Below are 19,232 nucleotides of genomic sequence, written 5' to 3' on the forward strand. Positions count from 1 at the left end.
TTTTCCCACCCATGTGTTTTCCCAGCTTTTTTTTGCATTGCTGATTGATCGCAAACGATACTGGGTGGATAATGGGTGGATGAACAATTTAATCCGATTAGCTAGGAAAAGTGACAAATAGTGTGTGCAATGAAAATGACCTATCAAATCAAACAATTTAAAGCATATTAAACGCAAAATCCCGTTACCCATTGACCTTCACCTTACACCGCCTTTTGTTAATGTTTTTCCTCGTCTCGTTTCACTCTTTTCAGGCTGCATCTGAACGACAGACAATACTACGTTAAGCCACCGAAACGTGAAAAAATTACCTCAGAAGAAATCACTAGACTAGGCGACGTACAGGCACTCGTGGCACAGGTAAGCACCTCGGCATGGGAAGGGCCTTTTTCCCTGTCCCATAGCTAACACAAATGAATGGAAAATTCATTTCATAAATGCAAACCATCGCGGTAAACAGTGGGAAAAAGGAAAACAAAACAACCACGGTAATGGACGGTGGTTTCGCTGTTGCTTTGCTCCATTTGTAATTCCTTAAATACTGAACGCTCCGTTTCTTCGAGCCCTGTTCGCTAGAGCAATGTGGATCCGTTTTCTGTCTTCTTGCTCTTGCAGTACGAGAGCAATGCAAATGCGGATTTGTTTAGCAGTGAGTGAATGGCAATGGGTGCTCAAGTGCGAATATCTTACTAGGGTGGAAGTGAAGCACTTCAAGTAATGGTCAGGAAATGGAAAAGGTGTTAAACAGTAAGTGAAGGAGCTTTAAGTGCTAGACCAGTTTTTGAATTGCTTTTCGAAGTGATGTGTGTTTCATAGGAGCTCTAGAATTATTTTTGGTAGTGAATTTTAGAAAATAGGACCTTTTTTACTTGGCTTTCGTGTGTATTCCAAATATATTCGTGATATTAATCAGCCTTGGTCCCTATATAGGCAGAATTTTTGAAGTTGATCAGGGAAAGCCATCAACTCAGGGTAATGGTCAATAACCATTGGTTCGATTGATGAATGTGTTCCTTTTATTTGTCTGGATCATTTTCCGTTCTCAATCTCCAGTCATCTGACTATTCGTTCAAGAGCTCACGCTTTTTAACTGCGTCATAGTCAGCAATTCAACAGGCTTCGATTACCAGATCAATCCGTGATAGGAAACGCCTGAAGGACTTTGAGCTACCTTAGACGGATTCTTGCGACTTCTGGGACTTCTTAGACGTTGTGACTCAGTTTAACCAAACCTAGACTCTTATTGAAAATTTTGGAGGACTTTCCTGTAGGCTAGACGCTCAAATCTAGTTTCTATGTACATGGAACCTGTGAGGATCATCTAGATGAATATTGTATTTTAAATTTAATATAGATGAAATATGTGGCGCATTATGATTATGATCAGCGTTGGTGGAACATACATATATATTAGTTTAAGAAATGCACGATGTAGATAAAAGTTATTCAAATGTTTTGTAGCTATCGTTCACCCGGCTTGTGGGTTGCTGAATATGAATTCATTTGCTAGTGGCTTGGACTAGATTTATTGGAAGAACGTTGATCTAACGCTCACATCCTTCTTTCTTTTCTTCTCGTGCGTTAAGAAATTCATAAAGCTGTGTCCTTTTCGAGATCCACCTGCCCTATATTATTCAACTCAAAAATTGACAATAGTATGCTACGGCTTTCTGAATTCTGAAACCGGCTGAAACGGCTTTCTTAGCTTTAAACCGATAAATATTCTTAGAATATCTATCTTAGAATGTCCTATAAGCCTTGCGATTCCACCACTTTAAAAAACAAAAAAAAATCGCTTTCAACCAATAGGAATAAAATACTCTAGCATTGTTTGTTGCCCTTTACACGAAATCTGGGATAAATGAATAGAAACAGCTCAGTGCCTGTTTATGGCTTTCCTTAGCTCTGTATGCTTTTTTGCACAGTCTAAGAGTTTAAGGTCCCAGGATGTAATTCAGATTACACCTTATAGAACAGTGTTGGCCGCCAGTTCCCTTAAAATAAATGTGTAAAATCTTTTGCGAAAACTACTCCATTTGCGAGTTTGAGGTGTCCCAGTCCCGCCGTTTTGTAAGCGTCTTCGTACGCGTCTCGTAAGGGTCTTCGTTTACTAAGCACCTTAGGCTTGCCATCATTTGGTTAGTCCTATCTTCCTTCGCCGCTAAGCTATGTTAGGTTAGTTTAAGGCTTTTAAGAAATTTTTGAACAACCTCAAAGAAGATACCGAGATTATACAAGAACTACCGCCGTTTCCATCAGAGTCGTCAGTTCTTTCCTACCATTTGAAATCCCCTGTATTATTATTGCACAAAGCAGGATCAAATGTGTTCCTTCAAAGGTTCGAATTTAATTCTGACAGCTAAGCTGTGTAAACACCAAAAATCCAACCCAAACAGGGACAAAACGGTTCGGGGAAAATACCAATCGAAAGGCCCAATACCCAACCACCTATAGCGCAACGATCCCAAAACTCTTCCACCCGTACCGATTTTAATCGTTTCTGCTAATTAATCGTTTCCATCGAACAAATTAAACTGGTCCCTGGTGGGAGCATCGACTACCGGGATAGGATTTCCAATACCTTTATTATTTTAAACAACGGCAGCAGAGAAGAGGAAAACCAAGCTAATTCGAACGCTTTACTTCACTCACACAGCTGTACGAGGCACTGCACGTGGGCGAACATCAGATTCAGAAGGAGCGAGAACTTAACGGCAAGCTGGAGCAGCTGAACGAAAAGCTGGGCCCACTGGAAGCGGTAAGTTTGCGGAGGAAAAATTCGTGGAAAAGCCTAGCCAGCGCTAATTTATAGCACGCTCTACTTCCTACCTTCCTACCTTCCTTCTTTGCTGCAGAAAAAAAGCGAACTAGACCAGAAGGCGGCCCGGAAAACGAATGCCCTGACCTGGGTCGGATTGGGCCTGATGTCGGTACAGTTCGGTGTGCTCGCCCGGCTAACCTGGTGGGAGTACTCCTGGGACATAATGGAGCCGGTGACGTACTTCGTCACGTACGGTACGGCAATGGCGGCGTACGCTTACTTTGTCCTTACGAAGCAGGTACGGTAGAGCGGGTTCGCTCAATAAATTAGCATCACATTTATCATCGCTGTTTTCCGCTGCCTGCTTTTAGGAATATCTGCTACCGGACGTGAAAGATCGCCAGCATCTCATCACGCTGCACAAGGCGGCCAAGAAGGCGGGCGTTAATTTGGCGGAGTACAACGACATCAAGCGACAGATAGCGGAGATCGAGCACGATCTGCGGCGGCTGCGCGATCCACTGTACATGCATCTGCCGGCCCCACCGCCAAAGACCAAGACGTTTAGCGCGAGCGAACTGGCGTTCGCGAAAAAGCAGCAGCTGAAGGCGGCAACGCTCGAACCGTTGGTCGATTCGGGTGCAGTCAAGAGTAAACACTAGGGCCGCGAAAGACCACCGTGAAGGATGCGTATGTGAGTGGTGTTGTATTATCGGCGAAAAGGGAGCTTTGCTTGGATGGATGGTGGTGTGTTAGAGCAAAGCTGAAAGCAGAGCGAAAGGAGCACGACGCGTGAGCTCGCACAAGCAACAATCAATTTTAAAAGTCACACATCGAACGTAACGCAAGCGACACTCCCGCCCGCCGGGAGGAAGCGATTGCCCCTGTAGAGCCTATTCGAAATGGCGCACAAAGCGGCCACCCTTAGCCGTGGGAAGTGTACAGTTTAGAATCGGGTTTGGAAGCGTGTCTCCAGGCAGCGTAACTTCTACCACACACTACTTAATGCCTCACAATCAATCTTCCCTTTGGGTGGGGGGGGGGGGGGGGGGGGTCGCCTGGCAGTACTTATCGCCGCACGCACAACCATAAGCGGTACGATGGGTGGGCCCGGAAAAAAGGTTCCGATTGGAAGCGTCCATTGTGTTTAGCCGTTTTTTATTACTTTTTTTTTCTTGTCATATCTGTTGTTTTGAAAATGTTGCATTATGCTCAGTGTTTAAATTAAAACCATTTCAACTAATTACCTCATGAACGCGACCACCTCCCCCCGAAGAAAATGCAATAGCGGCGGCACCACAACCACGGTTTCCCTGCATCTCGGTAGCGTTTATTGTGCATTTTCCCTACCCGTACGCGGAAATGGAATGTTTGTTAGTTTTACTACATATATGTGTGTGAGTGTGTCGGTATTTGAGTTTTTTTTTTGTTTGCTTACGAACCAATTGTCTAAAGTGTTGTACTGCCTCAGTTAATGAATCTCACACCCAGAGCAGAATGTCATTTGTTTGTATTGAAAGTTAAGCTTTGCTTTAAGTACACACCGAAACGCACACAGTTTGATTCCGGTTTTGATTTTTTTTTTTTTTTAGAAATGAAAAGCCAACTCTTGGCTAGAGATCTGAGGGCTTGATTTCACCCTTAAAACTTTAACAACAACAAAAAGGTACGGACAAGCGTGTTCATAGTGTGTTTAAAACAACGATTGAAGAAAAAACCTGTGTAAACGCTTCTATGTATGTTTTTTTTTTGTTAGTTTCTTAATATATATTGGGGTTTTTAAATAAATCGACGTTTAATTTTATTTTTATTAGTTTTTTTTACTTTAGTTTTTATTTTTTTATTTTTGAATTCGCGTTACAAGGAAGGATAATCGAGCTATATTAATAAATATTCAGCATTATCGGTGCCTTTTCTTTAAGCTAAACAGAAAACAAACACGTACGACGCGTATGTTCAGTGGTGTGTGCACTAAAGGCACTAAATCCGCTTTAACCCTAGTCAGGGCAACCGGCTACCAGAGTACCTAAACCTATATTTTCGGCTCTATTTACTTCATTTGAGTAAATTACGTCTGTCTGCTTTGACGAGGTTTATATCTTTTGAAAGCGTAATTCAATTTTGGCGTAATATTTTTCCTGACAATCCGAGTCCGATGGCTAAGGCAATAACGGTGCCGGTCTTCACACAGCAGGACCGGTGTTCAAATCCTATCCCGACCGCCTCCAGGAACACAGGGTTGACTACTTTGCTGTGGGTAAAATCAAGTCTCAGAAAGCCAGAAATTGGTTGGCCGAGACCTCTCGAGTTTGCAGTGCCAACGAAGAAGAAGAGATTCTCTTGAAAATTAAACAAATATTGCTTTTGTTCAATTAAGGTAAATACGTTGCCTCAACCCCAAGCCTTTTCATTTTATGAATGTTCTAAGATGTCAGTTTTCGTTCCCATAAATTGAAAAAGGTAAAAAATAATTATTAAAGTACTTTTCCAATTTTGTCAAAGGATTGTCTAACAAAATTGTTACGGTTTTTAATTCAAACTAAAATATATTTTTACTTAGTGTAAAACAAAATTCTGAAATAATGTTATACTTGTGACCTATAGTCCTATTAACTGTTGGAAGCAACAATTTGTTGTCCATATATTGTAAGCACCTCAAATATTTATTTTACTCATTTTGCTGTATAAAATCATGCAAACTTTCAAGAGCCATAATATGACTATGGCTTGGATTTGAGGTGACATAATTACTCCACTGAAAAGAAATCAAAAAATGTAATTGAATTTTAATGAAAATATTGCACCGCAATTGGATTACGCATTCAAAAGATAGAAGCCTCCAAAACTGGCTGCAAATTGTCCTTGTAACCTGTTTGCCTGGAATATGAAGTTTCTGCCTCCGGTTGTCTGCGACAGGGTTAACTTGTTTGTACTTTGTTGTATGTACTAGTATGGATTTGTTCTCGAAAACAAAGCAAAAACCTACTTAGACTATTGTTAATATTGTTGAACATATACGAATTATACGTGCGTGCGCGTGTGCATTAGGCTAGTGATAATTTGAGTGAAGTAAAGAAATCACCCCGTATCGCCCGGATTATTAACACCTAACACATACTAAGGCAATTGCAGTAAGGAGAAACCCTATTACGTTACCAATGAAACTTAAACAAAATTGTCACAAAACCGAGGCGGAGGGAAAAGTATTATGGTTGTGTATCAATGGGCAGGCAGGCGGGAAAAACATAGCCGAAGAACAGAGCAACACAGAAGAACAACAGTTAACGTCACTTTACTTTTGAAGTAAAATGCACAAAAGCTTAAATGCTATCATCGGGGAAAGGAGATGTAAAAGTATCGAAACCTCTACTACTACTTATAATACTACTACTACTACTACTCCACACAGCTAGGCAAATTACTATTTAAACATTTTCTAGAGCAACTTGCCTTCCGTCTTACCAACCGAAAATGAGCGTGAGAATGATAGGGAAAAACGCACACGCACTCGGTTCGAAGTTACACTTGTTTGTTGTTACACTCGTTTTCATTGTAGCGATTCTACTCGTGCAGTACTCGATCACGTGGCCCTGCTTTATCTAAAATTTAAACAAAACTTTAAAAAAATCGAGCTTTTCAACACAAAACTACTCGCTCTGTGTACGGTTGCAAGTGCGAATTGCGCATGCTTTATAGCATGCAGCTCCTAACAACAAAACAGAAGGCTTTAACCGATCATGAAGCTGCTATTAAGAATACACGACAAGCATAGCAAATCTCATTCGTTGCTCGATTCCCTCGGCTCTCGTGGGATTAGCGGACTTTGGTAGTATTTAATATAAACAAACCCAACAGAACGAAATCTTCGAAGCTAAGCTAAGCACACACACATCATGAAGCTGCAGGAGTACAACTAGGAAAAAAAGGAGGACAGAGGAGAACCTTGCATGAAAAAAAAAACTACACTAAACTACCTTCTAGAGTGAAAACAGAAACAAGCGCAACCTATCGTGTTAACCTGTGACCAACCAAACTGTGTAGTGATCTCAGTGGGGTGATCTGTAGTGTCGGGTAGATCGACCACACACACACGCGGTTCAACCAACAACAGTTTGATAATACCTTTTTAGAGCCATTTTTGAACCTACTTAAATACAGAAAGAACAAAAAAAAATCAGCCCTCTTTATACACTCTGATCGGGGCAGACGGCACCACCACTATAGCTCCGCCATGCTTTCACCAGGAAGCTGCTGCTCCTGCTGGTAGACACTTAGAATTTTCTCTCGCCACGCCTAAACTCTCTTGCCGTCTCTTAATCGTTCGAAGGCGACGTGATAGACGTTAAGACCCAAGGAAGCTTTCAATCTCTCAACAACAATCTCAAACAATCTCTCTAGTTAGTGCTGTTGAAAGAGGCCTCGCACTTTCCCCCACTTGTTCTGGCTCCTTACGCTAGTCCACAGTAGTATCATCTAGAAGCACCTTAACCTTAACCTTTTGCCCACATATCTTGGCCAGTGCGTTCCTTGTGCGATCGTTTGTAGTTGTTCGTTACGGAGTCCCCGCTGTTTTCTACGTAACTGCGTAACACTTCCCTTCTATAGCTAGCTCCACAAACCCAGAACTGATAGCTGACGTTTTAATTGATAGTTAATCTTCTACTTCCAGACATCCAGAATATATCTAGTTCAAGCCCTATCTCCATTTTGTTTCACTCTTTTCCACTATGAACATCTGACGGCATTGTCTTACGCTACAAGCGAGTACTACAAACCAAGATACTAGTCCCGTTAACTTAAAACGAAATAAGAAACCCTTTTATCAAGTGCCAACTTATAACACACACACACACACACGAAGAAGAACAACCGGAACAGTTCTACCTACTTTCGGTCCCTTTCTAAGCTAGTGAACATATATATACATAAATCTGGTGAGTTTTTCGTCCCACTTTCCTTCCTCACTTTCGCAGCTGTAGTACCACTTATGGGAGGTTAACAGTAAAAGTTAGCAAAAAAAAACAAAAGGAGAAAGATCTATATTATAGAGCAAAAAACTAAATAGAAGAGAAAATACAATGAGGGAATAGGAGGAGGAAAAGCCGGAAAAGCACAAAACGTACAGTTTGTTAACGAGAAGCAGTGTGCATTATTAAGTAAGCAATGTAGAGCGCGGAAAGGAAGAATGAAACAAGTTTCAAACACAGCCGTGAATTGATTTAACAAACTCGTATAAGACGCACTATAAATGAGGTAGAAAAAAGGAAAATCAGGATCAGGATAAAAGAATTAAATAAGAAAAAACGCAAACAACAAAACAGAAGAAATACAAAAGAAGACACCACAGTATGATAGAAACCGAGCGCGAAATGGGCGAAGGAAAGGGAAGCGCAACAGGCCCCGAACCTCCCCGATTTGTGGAGGTGCAGAGCGCAATTTATAATAATATGTATCCGCAAAGTATTATAAGCCGCAAAGCCGCAACGGAAACTAAGTAATCCTCGTGTAAAGTGGACTTGTTCGTCAAAGGCTGCAAAGCCAGAAACACTACGTGGTGGAGGACAACTAACAAATTTAACGATAGCGATAGTAAGTACTACGAAGAATAATCGAAACCGCTCGGGCTGTATCAACTTTCTTTCCTATCTACCTTTAAAACCAAACCGACCGCAGGGTGGATGAATTCCTAGAAGAAAATGGTGGTGAAACACTAAGGACACCATTTTTAAGTACACCCGTTGCCATTACTGCAACTTTACCTACGATTTCCGTTTCCCCCTTTTTCGGATTCTGCTTGTATCTTGGGCCGTTAGGAGGAGAAAAGTCGCGAGAGACGTTTGTTTGTACATATAATTAGTGCCGGTAGTGTAACTATTATGGTAGCGTTGGCAATGGCTCTCGGTAGGAGAAAATGGAGTCGTTTCCGTTTCAATTCCCGATGCGGATAATGATCTTACGGTAGAGATTCGGACATGTTGAGTAGACGAAAGGACGGTTCATGTAGCCTAAAGGAAGAAACAAACAAAAACACTCTCGTTCACAGTGTTTAGTCACCGTCGACAGCGAATGTGTTCACACTGCTACTACACACGTTTGACGGGGGCCACGTTTCGAAGGCCAGCAGCGACACACAACGGGACCTGCCCTGCGTGTGCGTATGTTTCTCCCCTCCTTCTCCTCCTTCTCCTCCTCCTAGTAGGCTAGCGTACGAATGAGTGATCTTACTAAAAGCAAACAACGCGATCCAAAATGGCGTTGAAAAACAAAACCCATTAAACTAATTAAGAAAACCCAAAACTCTTATAGTATAAATAATAACGAAACTACTACACACTACTAACTGCTGCTAATATAAACCTTTTTGTTTTTTTTTTAATGGGTTCGGTTTTCAAAATCCCGCCCCAGCCACACACTAACCACGAGCGGAAATTTACATTTTGACCCACGCGTAAAACAGCAAACTAATGTACTAATGAGATTAACCTTTTTTTCATGTAATTATTTTACTTCTATTTCCTATTTGAACGTAAGTAAGCTCGCAATGCGGTGTGTCGAGCTATAAACCGATTTAAGTTACCCCTACCGTTGTGAAAGAAAAATGCTATCTCAATGAAAATAAAAACAAAATTACAAACAAATCCTGTTACAAACAATCGTGTACTGGTCTCTGGTGTCACTTTTTGCGTTCGAAAAAAAAGGGTTTTTTGCATTCATTTACTGGAGATTCATAATAACCGTCATTTCGAATCGTTCGTTTGAAGTCGACGGGCTGTCAAGAGAATATGACATTTCACAGCCGCTCTCAATTTTGTTCAGAGCAAGCACGAGAGCGCAAAAGTGTTGTTGTCAAAAAACATATGGTAGGGATGGGCAAGCAAGTGATGTGTTGGAATTCAGTTTGAAGAATGATTCTCTTCTTCTCTTATTATCAAGTCATTTTGTAATAATGTGTAAAAAAGTGTTAAATCGTCAGAAGAAGCAGAAGAAATCGCGCTAGTACAGTTTTTGTAGCAGTAATTCGAAATCAGAGGAAAAGCTACCTTAAAGCTCTGAACTCTCTTAAACAGCGCCTAATCAGCGTTCCATGCATCCCTTCGCTTCTATGTCCAGAGAGGTTATGATAAAAAATTAAATTTTTAATTTGAAGTCCAAATAAGTGTTTCTGTTATCAAAACCAGTAAATCAATCCTATTTAATCTATTCATTTTTGCTAATATTTTCCCACTTTCTCTGCCAATCGGAATCTTCAACATGGCTACCCGAGCCTCTTACATTGGCACGACCATCTCTCCAACTCACTGCGAATGATGGCTGCCTACCGCTGGGTGTGAGCCGACCCGATCGTGTTCGTACACTTCAGTTGTGAGCAAGCAGTCCGTCAGTCAAAGTGAGTGTGAACGGAGCGTGCATAGGTGGTGAATGCGCGAAGAAAAGATGTCGATTTCTCATGCGGCCTAATGGTGCCCAAGTGTTGAGCAAATCAACCTCAACTATTCGGGAACTTCTATTGTTGCGGTGTTTCGGTGCGTAATGTTGCGGGATTCGCTCCAGCCGTGGCAATAGCAACCATTAGCGGCGTGTGTGCGTGTGTGCCTGTTTTCGGGTGCGAGTGCGTGTGTGCGTTGCCACCCTTTTCGGCATTCGGTGTGGTGGTGGTGGCTGTCTCCTCCTGTGGGGAGATTTTTCTTCTTTTCGTCCCGTTTACTTGTCGTCTTGCTGCCCGTCACCCAATCGCGACAGGGTGCGAATAATCGACGTAGACAAAATCGCGTACCGAAAAGGATTCGATGTGTCCACCGAACACCAATCCAATATCGGCCTCGGATTGCGTATGGGCGTTTGTGCGTGCGTCCATGTGTGTGTGTGTGGTTCAGTGTAAATTTGGCGTTTTTCCTCTCTAATCAGTTCGGAAGCAGCAAAGTGTGTCGGTGTGTGGTTGTGTTTTTGCGTGCGGTTTCTTTAAACTTCTGTTCAAAGTCCGTCCGTGCCGCTCGGAATTCGGGATTTGTTCTTTTACTTTTTGCTATCCCTTATTTTCGTCAAAGTAGTGTGAAAAAACATGTTTCCCCTATCAAGCCTTGACTCTTCCCGTCTTCTCCACATCTCATCAATCCATCCAGCGGGTGTGTTTGCATGTGTGGCTGTGTGCGTTGTGCTCGTGTAAATGGCGTTCAGGTTGTGATTTGCAATTCTTTTTATCTCACCGATCCACTCACAATATCGGGAGTTGGAAAAGTGTTACCTTGTGAATGATTTTCCATCAAATATTTTTCATTTAATTTGCAAAAAAGAAAAGTGACAAGACAGAAGCTCGCCGTCGCGCCCCGTACTGTATGTGTGTGCATTCGTATGTGTGTAGTGGTGGGATCGATGGGTGTTTGCCGTTCTTCGCAAGACGGCGAGAAGTCCGTTTGCCAGAGCGAGTAGGAATGAGTCAGCGTTGAGCTTAGAATAAAGAACCGAAGAGAACGGTTGCGTTGCGTGAGCGTGTGAGTGAGAGAGATACAGAAGGAAAGAACGAAAGAAAGAGTGAGAGCGCGATAGAGAGGGATTCTTTTTCCAATCAAAGTTAACCTGCTCATTTGAGTTGCGCTATCGGGCAGTCTCTGTCATACACACTCACACACGCTCACACCGTAGTCGTAATGCGTTTTTGATGTTTCGCATACTGATTTGTTTCCTTGCCTGCCTTTTTTTTGCCTGTGCGTATACGTGCGTACGGGTGGGTTTAAATTGTGTGCGTAGCTCAGTGTTCCGAACATGTTGGGTTTTGCTTGGCAAGTGGAAAATAATCTTCTTTGCTCTGCCTGCCTGCCACCCTTAATTCTTTCCACCTCGTTTCACCACACGCACACACTGACACACAGATTGCTGTTGCTGGTGATGCTGCTGCCTGCAAATATGGGATGGAAAAGGATTTTCTTTCCTCGTCAACAAAATTCCTTTATGAAAAATGTGTTTGTTTGGGATTTTCCATTTTTTCAAAGCATATTCTATGTTTCGACTCTGCGTTGTGTGTCGGAGGAGTGCATGTTTACCGGGAAAGAACACAATAAGGCAAAACACAGGGTGCTGCTATTTGCTGCATGTATTGTGCTAAATCTCGCATTCTACGTGTTCGTGCGTGTGTGTAGGTGCGCTTTTTTGCTGCTGCATCTCTCTCCCATGTATTTCATCATCGCAAATAAAATCATGTCTCATCTCGTTGATTCTTCTCTCGTTGCGCTCTCTTTCTCTTTCCCTCTCTCACTCAGATGTGCCTCTCTCTTTCTACTCCGTACGAATGTTTTCATCAGTCGCGCCGTGGCTAAAAAGCCCGTTCTTTCATTATCGATTGAACATCGGCGAAGTGTGTGTTCACCGGCAACATTTGGGCGACTAATTGAGGGTAGTTCCGGCCTGGGGAAAACCGACAACGGTGGACAGTTTTCCGATTTTTGTAGTGTTTTTTTGTTCGTCCAACAAAACACACTTTTTTGTCCGATTTCTATTGTTTGCTTTCATGCGTGTTTGTGCGTATGTGGTGTGGGCTGTTGTTGCCTTGGTGATTCGACGTGTAGGATCAGAAGGACTCTGCGCTTGTAGCCATGCTCACATTAGACTTGGGTTAGCTGAAGTATCGTTCTAGTAGAAGAAACAATGGAATTAAGAAATTTTCCCAGTAGAAAATTTGTGTGAATTTAAAATAAAATCACTTGAACTTCCGATTGCTTAAAAAAGGGATAGAAAACCATCACAATTACTGTATTTCCAACATGACATCAGTTCTCGTGTGCGAGTGTGTAATTGTGCTTATCTTCAACACAGTGGATGGATTTTGTCGCTAATCATGTGATTATAATTATTAACCAAGTGTTTTCATATCAGCAAATGATTGTTTGCCTTTTAATTTAAATTGTTGTGAGCATGCATGTATGTGAGTGTGTATGAGTGATGTGTTTTGTATGTGCCAAAAGTCGCCCTCTCGTCGGATGTGGCACACACATTTCAAGGTGCATTTCTCGCTTCCGGCATTTTACTTCCGCAACAAACACACAGACACACGCATACCGCCAACCGAGTGTAAGGGTGTGTTTCCAGGATACTAAAGCGAAGGCGTACACGTGCGCTTGTGTGTGAGAAAATGTACTAGAGAAAATCCTTTCCGAAGTAGGCGCCGCGTTTCGTTCGTGTTTGGTTCTCTTCTGTGTGCTTGTGTGTGTGTGGTGGTGGTGAAGTTTTGTAGCCGGTGTGGATTGCGTGTGCGTGTTGAAGTGTGCGAAAGTCGGTAAGAGAGGGTGTGCTTTTCAATGAGTGAAGTGCGTGTGGGTTTTTTTTTGCAAAGGAAAAAGAAAATCGACGAAAAGTATACACAAATACACGGAATTGCGTGCATCAATACCAATAGGGAACGGAATTGCAATTGTTTATCCCGAATTTGTTGTTTATAAAAGTGTTTTTTCTTTACTTCATTTTTTTCAACACAGCACGGTAGAATCATAGTGAAAAGTGCGTTTATAATAAACACAATTCCACAGTGAAGCGAAAGCAAAAGTGTGCGTGTATGTGTTTTGTTGTTGTTGCTACTGCTGCTTGACAGTACGTCATCCTGACAACGGAGCATCATCGTAGTAGGCAGCATTTTGACAGACGCACGGCAACACCAAACTCTCCCCTTCTTCGGCAGAAGGGAGGAGAGAGTGAGTGTGCTAGGGAAGTGAGTGAGTGAGCGAGAGGGCGAGAGGGTGAGAGACCGCAGCCTAACGGGTGGGGGTGGTAGACGTCAAAATGGCGCACCAAATGCTGGCTCCGTCCGTGAACTGTTCGCTGGATGATATCGATCTGAACGCGCTGAAGGTAAGTGAAAGGGGGGGGGGGGGGGGTGGGTGGGTACAGGGAGGGAAATGTTCTGAAGAGGGAGGGGGCATGTTTGGTGCACCCCGGGGTGATGCATCATCGCTTCCGACTGGATGCATTCCGGGTTGTTGGTCAGCCAGCACATTAAAATCACATCAAACTGCAATCGTCGTCGCTGTGAGTGCGCACGTGTGTTTATGAGGGTCTGTGTATGTGTGTGTGTGTGTGCAGACACACATATTCTTTGCCGTTTGGGGTTAGCCCTCCCACCCAATGCTCCTCATTTTTTAAGGTGTGGTTGTTCCCGTCTGTCAAAACGCCAGGAAGAATGGGTGTGTGATGATGTTACTTCTCCTAGTTCTTCGGGACAACCCCAACACTTGTCAGAAGTATGACATTTCTTCTTCCTTTCGTTCGCCTCAGTAAATTAGTTTTTATGATCTTTTTTCGCTTGATTAACTACCGACTTAAAGAGTCACAAAGAAACGAAACGTTGAAAAATGTAATTTTAGTTTTAGACACGTTCCTATCAATCAACACGCCGTCTGACAAGACCTATCAAAGTTCGGCCGGAACTGTTTCCGGCGTTACGGCGTGTTTTTGCTGCCCTCAGGATACCTTTAAAAGCATTACCTCAATCATTTGCAAGTCTTGAAACTGCTCGCAATATTCGATATGCTTACCCTGTTTCCACTTGACCGAATCGGAAAACCATGTGTCCAATCGACTCCGGTCCAACTGTGTCCGGTGGAACCGGAACCGGAATGAAACGTCCACCGTTTGTTACTTTAATGACCTTGAACTCCGGCCGGCTTTTGTGTGTTGTGGTCTCGGTTGCGTTCCATGCTGTTGAGCAGCACGGGCGCTGGGTACGTTTTCCCGTTGCGAATGTGGCGAGGAACTGGAGAAGACCTCCTGTTGTTATAATTTGTGCCAAGACGATGGCTTCATGCGGGGGGTTTGCTAAGGAAGATTACGATGTTGTTTTTTCGTATTCACAGTTATAGTTATATCCACGAAACTCTGAAAAGAAGAGAACGATAAAACTCACGAAACCTTTGTTTAGAGCGGTTTACTATATACAACAATATATTTCTGATTAAATGGAGGTCTTTCTTCAGAGTTTAAATATGCCCTGTAATATTTGGTTTAAAGCAACATATTTAAAATGATATTGACTTAATGTCTAATTTTTAAAGGCCAGGCTGTATGGGACTGTTCAATTATTTAAGAATGATTAAATAAAAGGCCCTATATTAAAGTTAGCATTAAATTTTGATTCACATTTTCATCTAACCTTGTTTCCTACCCACTGGACCTTGTCCTTCATCTTCTTTGGTACTACAAACTGGAGTATCCTTATCCTGTCAGTGCTGCATCCTGGCCTTGAATTATCTTTGATTGATTTTAAGTTCTGAAGGGATCAAGAAATAAATAGCCAAGGCTTCCAGAAGTATTGGCATAGAAAATGCATAAATGGCTATCTACAGGCCAATTAATTAAATGCGGCTCGATTCATATCAAAGAGAAGTCTGCAAAGTAGTCTTTTGCCCACTATTCTCAGACGATCCTTCGACAGCCTGTTGTGGCCTTCACGATCCATTTCAAACTCGATCGTTCTGTATTGGGTCTTCCGATAACCATTTCTATTCATGCACTGCTGTTGTCCGTTGGGATGTCCTAGGCTATTCTACGAGATAATATTTTACACCAGAACTGTCAACTGCTTGTATTGAGTTGGTTACTACCGTTACGATTTAGTTTCAGATATCAGATGGTCGAATCGAATACAATTGACAATCTGATCTGAGGTTTAATTCGCCGTTTAGAAGAATCCTCTGGCTCCACAGCTCAAGGTTTTGCTGCGATAAAACCTTCAAAAGGTTAAGAATAATTTTTCCTTCCCAGTTTCTGATACATTGGTGTCGTTGGTGTCTTGCAAGATTCAAGTGCTTGCCACAGTGATAAACCTAATGAATCTTAAACATCTATTCTTCATAACTGATATATAGTGAAATTTATATATATATTAGTGGTTGAATTGATATTAAACCTAGCATTAAGTATCCTGTGCCACGCAGAAATTACCTAGGAAAACTATCCCTGGAATTTCTTTATATTCAAAAAGAGTTTTCTCCCGTGTCCTTCAATCCGTCACTGTACCGTAAAGCATTACTTCTGCATTATTTTTTGCCTTGCTTCGTGCAACCAACCAGTGCTTTGTTTCTAAATAAAACAACTCCAAACCCAAACCCATGAATCTTTCTCCTACGGTTAGTCCTGCCTTTTACCGGCCATCATTTGAATCGGCCGGTTCGTTTTGTTTTTATTTATCTTTTTGTAAGGAAACATCGCACAAGACAGTAGCAGCAGCAGCAGCAGCAGCAGTTTGCTCTTCCGTATGCACATGCACCACATGCACATCGTCCTTTTTTCCAACCAATCCTTTGTGTTCTCGCTCCTATTCCTATGCATGCATACGCGGATTTTACCCATGTCATGTTCAGTCCCGTAGTAGCCAGCCAGATAAATGGAAAATAAGCAAAAAGGATAACATTAAACGTCGGGCGAGTTAGTTTATGGCGAAGAACCCAGCGTAAAGACCCGGCTCGGGAAGGCAAAACATACCCACATCCCTTCGAACCATGGTTCGGCGATGGTAATGAAAGCAAATGGAGCATTTAGAAGCCGAAAGGCAACGCTCGCCTCACCATCCCGTGGTATATGCGACCGCGGCCTGGTGTCTGTATGCTTTCGGTTGTGCCAACATAAAGAAAATAAAAACCCCGAAACATGAACCCCGCCGCGCGCAGCACGGTTTGGCTTGCGCAAACGACGAGCGTATGTCGCACGCATCAACAGCTGGTCTTGGGCGTTTTTTTTCCACTTCTTCTTCTTGTTCTTCGTGACACGAGTCCGGCACAAGCAAGCAAGATGAAGATGAATTTATGTTTTCCGATGTGTTGTTATTTCTTGCTCACCACGATTCGGTTCCTTTTTTTTTCCCCCGCGCTCGCGTCCGCTGCTTTGCGAGTTTTATTTATGCTACGACGACAGATAATTCATCCCAAAATGTGCGTGGCTTATATGGGCTTGTGATGGGACTGATGTGGACAGAGAAAGAGGGGATCAGTATTTTATCACTGTTTTTACGCTATAAAACGATTCAAGTTGGGCACGCGTTTCAGTGGGTCTCAAAGGGGGTCCCAAAATTAAACTTTACAGAAGCGTTTTTTTTTTTTTGGTTTTGTTTTGCTGATAAAGATGTTTGAACTTTATCTTCCTTTTTGATTTGGTGTGGTTGGTGTTTACCACCCCGCTTTTCGTCACAATATGTATATCCCTTCACTGATGATAAGAAATATCAGAAAAAAATCACACTCAACTGTGTACCCCGTTCATGTCGATTTATATACCGCTCCACACTCACTCCAGATCGCTCACTCATCGCATATCAAATCCCGGCGAAGGTGCAGCAGTGAATGGCAACAAAAAAATCGAGGTAGAAAGCGGAAAATTTCCCACCGGAAATGAGATCATGCGCTCGCGCACGCGCCATCATTAAGTACTCTCTCGGTGGTGGAGTCGGAAGGAAATGAGGTTGCGAGAAAAGGGAAGCCTTTCAGCAAACGGAACTTTAGCCAAAAGCCCCTAATGTTGGAAAAGAACTCACTTGGTACATATCGCATGCAAAACAAAAAAAAAAAACAGCCAACACCTTTGCACCGTTTTTCCCCATTTTTGAATCATTTTCCTGGAACCGCCACGGAGAATGCTTTTCCTTCCTCCCCCCTATAAGTGGCCCAGGTTGGGTGGTTTTTTTTTGCACTTCTGGTGAGAAGCGCTATCTAATTATTATGAAACTATTTGAAACAAATGGCTCCGCGCACAATCGCCGGACGTCTCGAACTCGCAAAGGTTTGCTCGGTGTGAAGGTTTGTTCCCTTTGACCTACGCGATCGCGTGTGTGTGTCGATTGGCCACACAAGAAAAGTGAGGCCTTTTTTCCCAAGAGTTCAAGCAACCCAGCCGCCACCACCACCACCAGCGACTACTTGCCTGCCAGCCGTGCGCCAGGGGGAAAAATGATGGAAAACACTGGTGACTCTCTGCCTGTTGGAGCTTTGGGAAGTTCGAAGCATTTCTGGTTTGCTGCTGGAAAAATGAGATAAGATAGTTTTCATTGCTATCTGCTTGGTCTTCTTTTTTTCTGAGCAAACTTTCCCACAACGGTTCGGTTGTGTGTTCGGCGGTCGCCCGGTCGGGAGATTCCGAAACCGAAAACGGAGGGACAATTTCTTTCCCAGGCCGGCTTTTCCCAGTGAATCGATTAATAGTGGCAAAGGAAGAAGTAGCGGCGGGGGCAAGGCAAGAAACTGGTGAAAAATTCAAACAGCATACTTTAGTTGGGTGGCATGAAGTTTAATGAGAGAGCGAGAGAGGAAAACAGAACAACAACAAAAAACGTGGAGGAAAAATCGTTGACTTTTGTTTTTCTTCGTTAAAATAGTTGGCCCGATGGTTTTTGCTTTTCTTTACTTTAAGCTGTGTAAAATAGATCTCTTTAACGAATGCGAATATTTTGTCCAGCGGTTTCGTGCGCGTGTTACTCGTGAAAGACACAATCGGGTTTGATTTATCGCCCAAGGAAAGCCCCACGGAAAAACTGTTGATCGAAAGAACAATTTTGAAGACGCCAGATTGGTATAACAAAGGCGGTGGCTAGGGATTGTTTTGGTTTAATTTTTGGAAATTTATTTTCCGTTTTTTTCCACCTCAGCTTATTCAGTCCAGCTTACAATGGATAGCGCAGTTCAGAAACGACACCCAGATTAATTGGTGTTGCGTCGGTTGACAATGAAGATGGGACCTTATATTTATCTTCCAAATAGGCTTAAAGCGTTACGTTTGTTTTGCCATTTCGCTTAAACAAAGTATCAGAGCTACAAGCTGGATGTGTTCAAAGTGTTTGATACCTCAGGAAGAGAAAGTCCGGATAACAACAGCATGCGTCGTCATGTTTAGAAATCTTTCCACGCAAATGATTTATCGCCGAGCTTCTCTTTTGCCTTGCGAAAACAACCTCGGAAGTGGTTTCGTTTTTTGACATTTTCGCTTTAGCTTCAAAGCGTCTTCAAATCCACTTGACAACTAGAAACAGACACACACTCACTCACCCCATGCTGATTTTTCCTTGTGACTCATACCTACCCCACTAATTGGTACGTTCAGACGGCTTCCTAAAGCTTGACGACCGACGAGAACGCCCCGTACCAATCGAATCAAATTATTATCATTCTCTTCTTCGCTTGGGCCGAATTGTAGATGACTCTGACGAATGGGCTGTGAATTCTGCCCAGCAAACATTAACAAAGATAGCGGTCAACGTTAACAGCTAGCCTCCTGGTTTTTGGCCCTAACCACTAGAGAATAGCTTACGATTGGTTCCAGCTCTAGTTTTCCTTTCGTGGATGCTTAAGTGGTCTGCTGCTCGTTTCTTGTTAGGGGGAGATGAATATTTCGTTGTTGTTTTCTCACTTAAACAAACATCGAAGGTCCCCCGCGGTCTAGCTGATCGGTGGCGGTGATGGTGGTCAGATCGCCATCGTGGAACTAATTTTAACCGTGACATAGC

At 42.7% G+C, this 19,232-nt stretch overlaps 2 protein-coding genes across 29 annotated transcripts in view; both read left to right on the top strand.

Moving 5' to 3' along the window:
* LOC118509505 (calcium uniporter protein, mitochondrial) overlaps positions 1-7,783 on the top strand; it is a 127,338-nt gene extending 119,555 nt beyond the window's left edge. For all 10 annotated transcript variants that reach the window (XM_036050163.1, XM_036050171.1, XM_036050172.1 and 7 more), the window contains 4 exons: positions 255-360; positions 2,657-2,758; positions 2,856-3,059; positions 3,133-7,783. In XM_036050163.1, coding sequence (XP_035906056.1) covers positions 255-360; positions 2,657-2,758; positions 2,856-3,059; positions 3,133-3,423 — 703 coding nt within the window. In that variant the 3' untranslated portion in view covers positions 3,424-7,783. The remainder of the gene's footprint in view (positions 1-254; positions 361-2,656; positions 2,759-2,855; positions 3,060-3,132) is intronic.
* A 2,297-nt stretch (positions 7,784-10,080) lies between these two features.
* The window catches only part of LOC118509509 (serine/threonine-protein kinase mig-15), a 51,558-nt gene continuing 42,406 nt past the window's right edge, over positions 10,081-19,232 (top strand). For 7 of the 19 annotated variants that reach the window (XM_036050175.1, XM_036050180.1, XM_036050181.1 and 4 more), the window contains exons 1-2: positions 10,119-10,284; positions 13,228-13,597. In XM_036050175.1, coding sequence (XP_035906068.1) covers positions 13,529-13,597 — 69 coding nt within the window. In that variant the 5' untranslated portion in view covers positions 10,119-10,284; positions 13,228-13,528. Of the gene's footprint in view, positions 10,285-12,031; positions 12,150-12,908; positions 13,029-13,227; positions 13,598-19,232 lie in introns of those variants that run through there. The other 12 variants (XM_036050187.1, XM_036050188.1, XM_036050189.1 and 9 more) reach the window with 8 other exon arrangements.

This window comes from Anopheles stephensi, chromosome 3 (genome assembly GCF_013141755.1).
Source record: "Anopheles stephensi strain Indian chromosome 3, UCI_ANSTEP_V1.0, whole genome shotgun sequence".
NCBI lineage: Eukaryota > Metazoa > Arthropoda > Insecta > Diptera > Culicidae > Anopheles > Anopheles stephensi.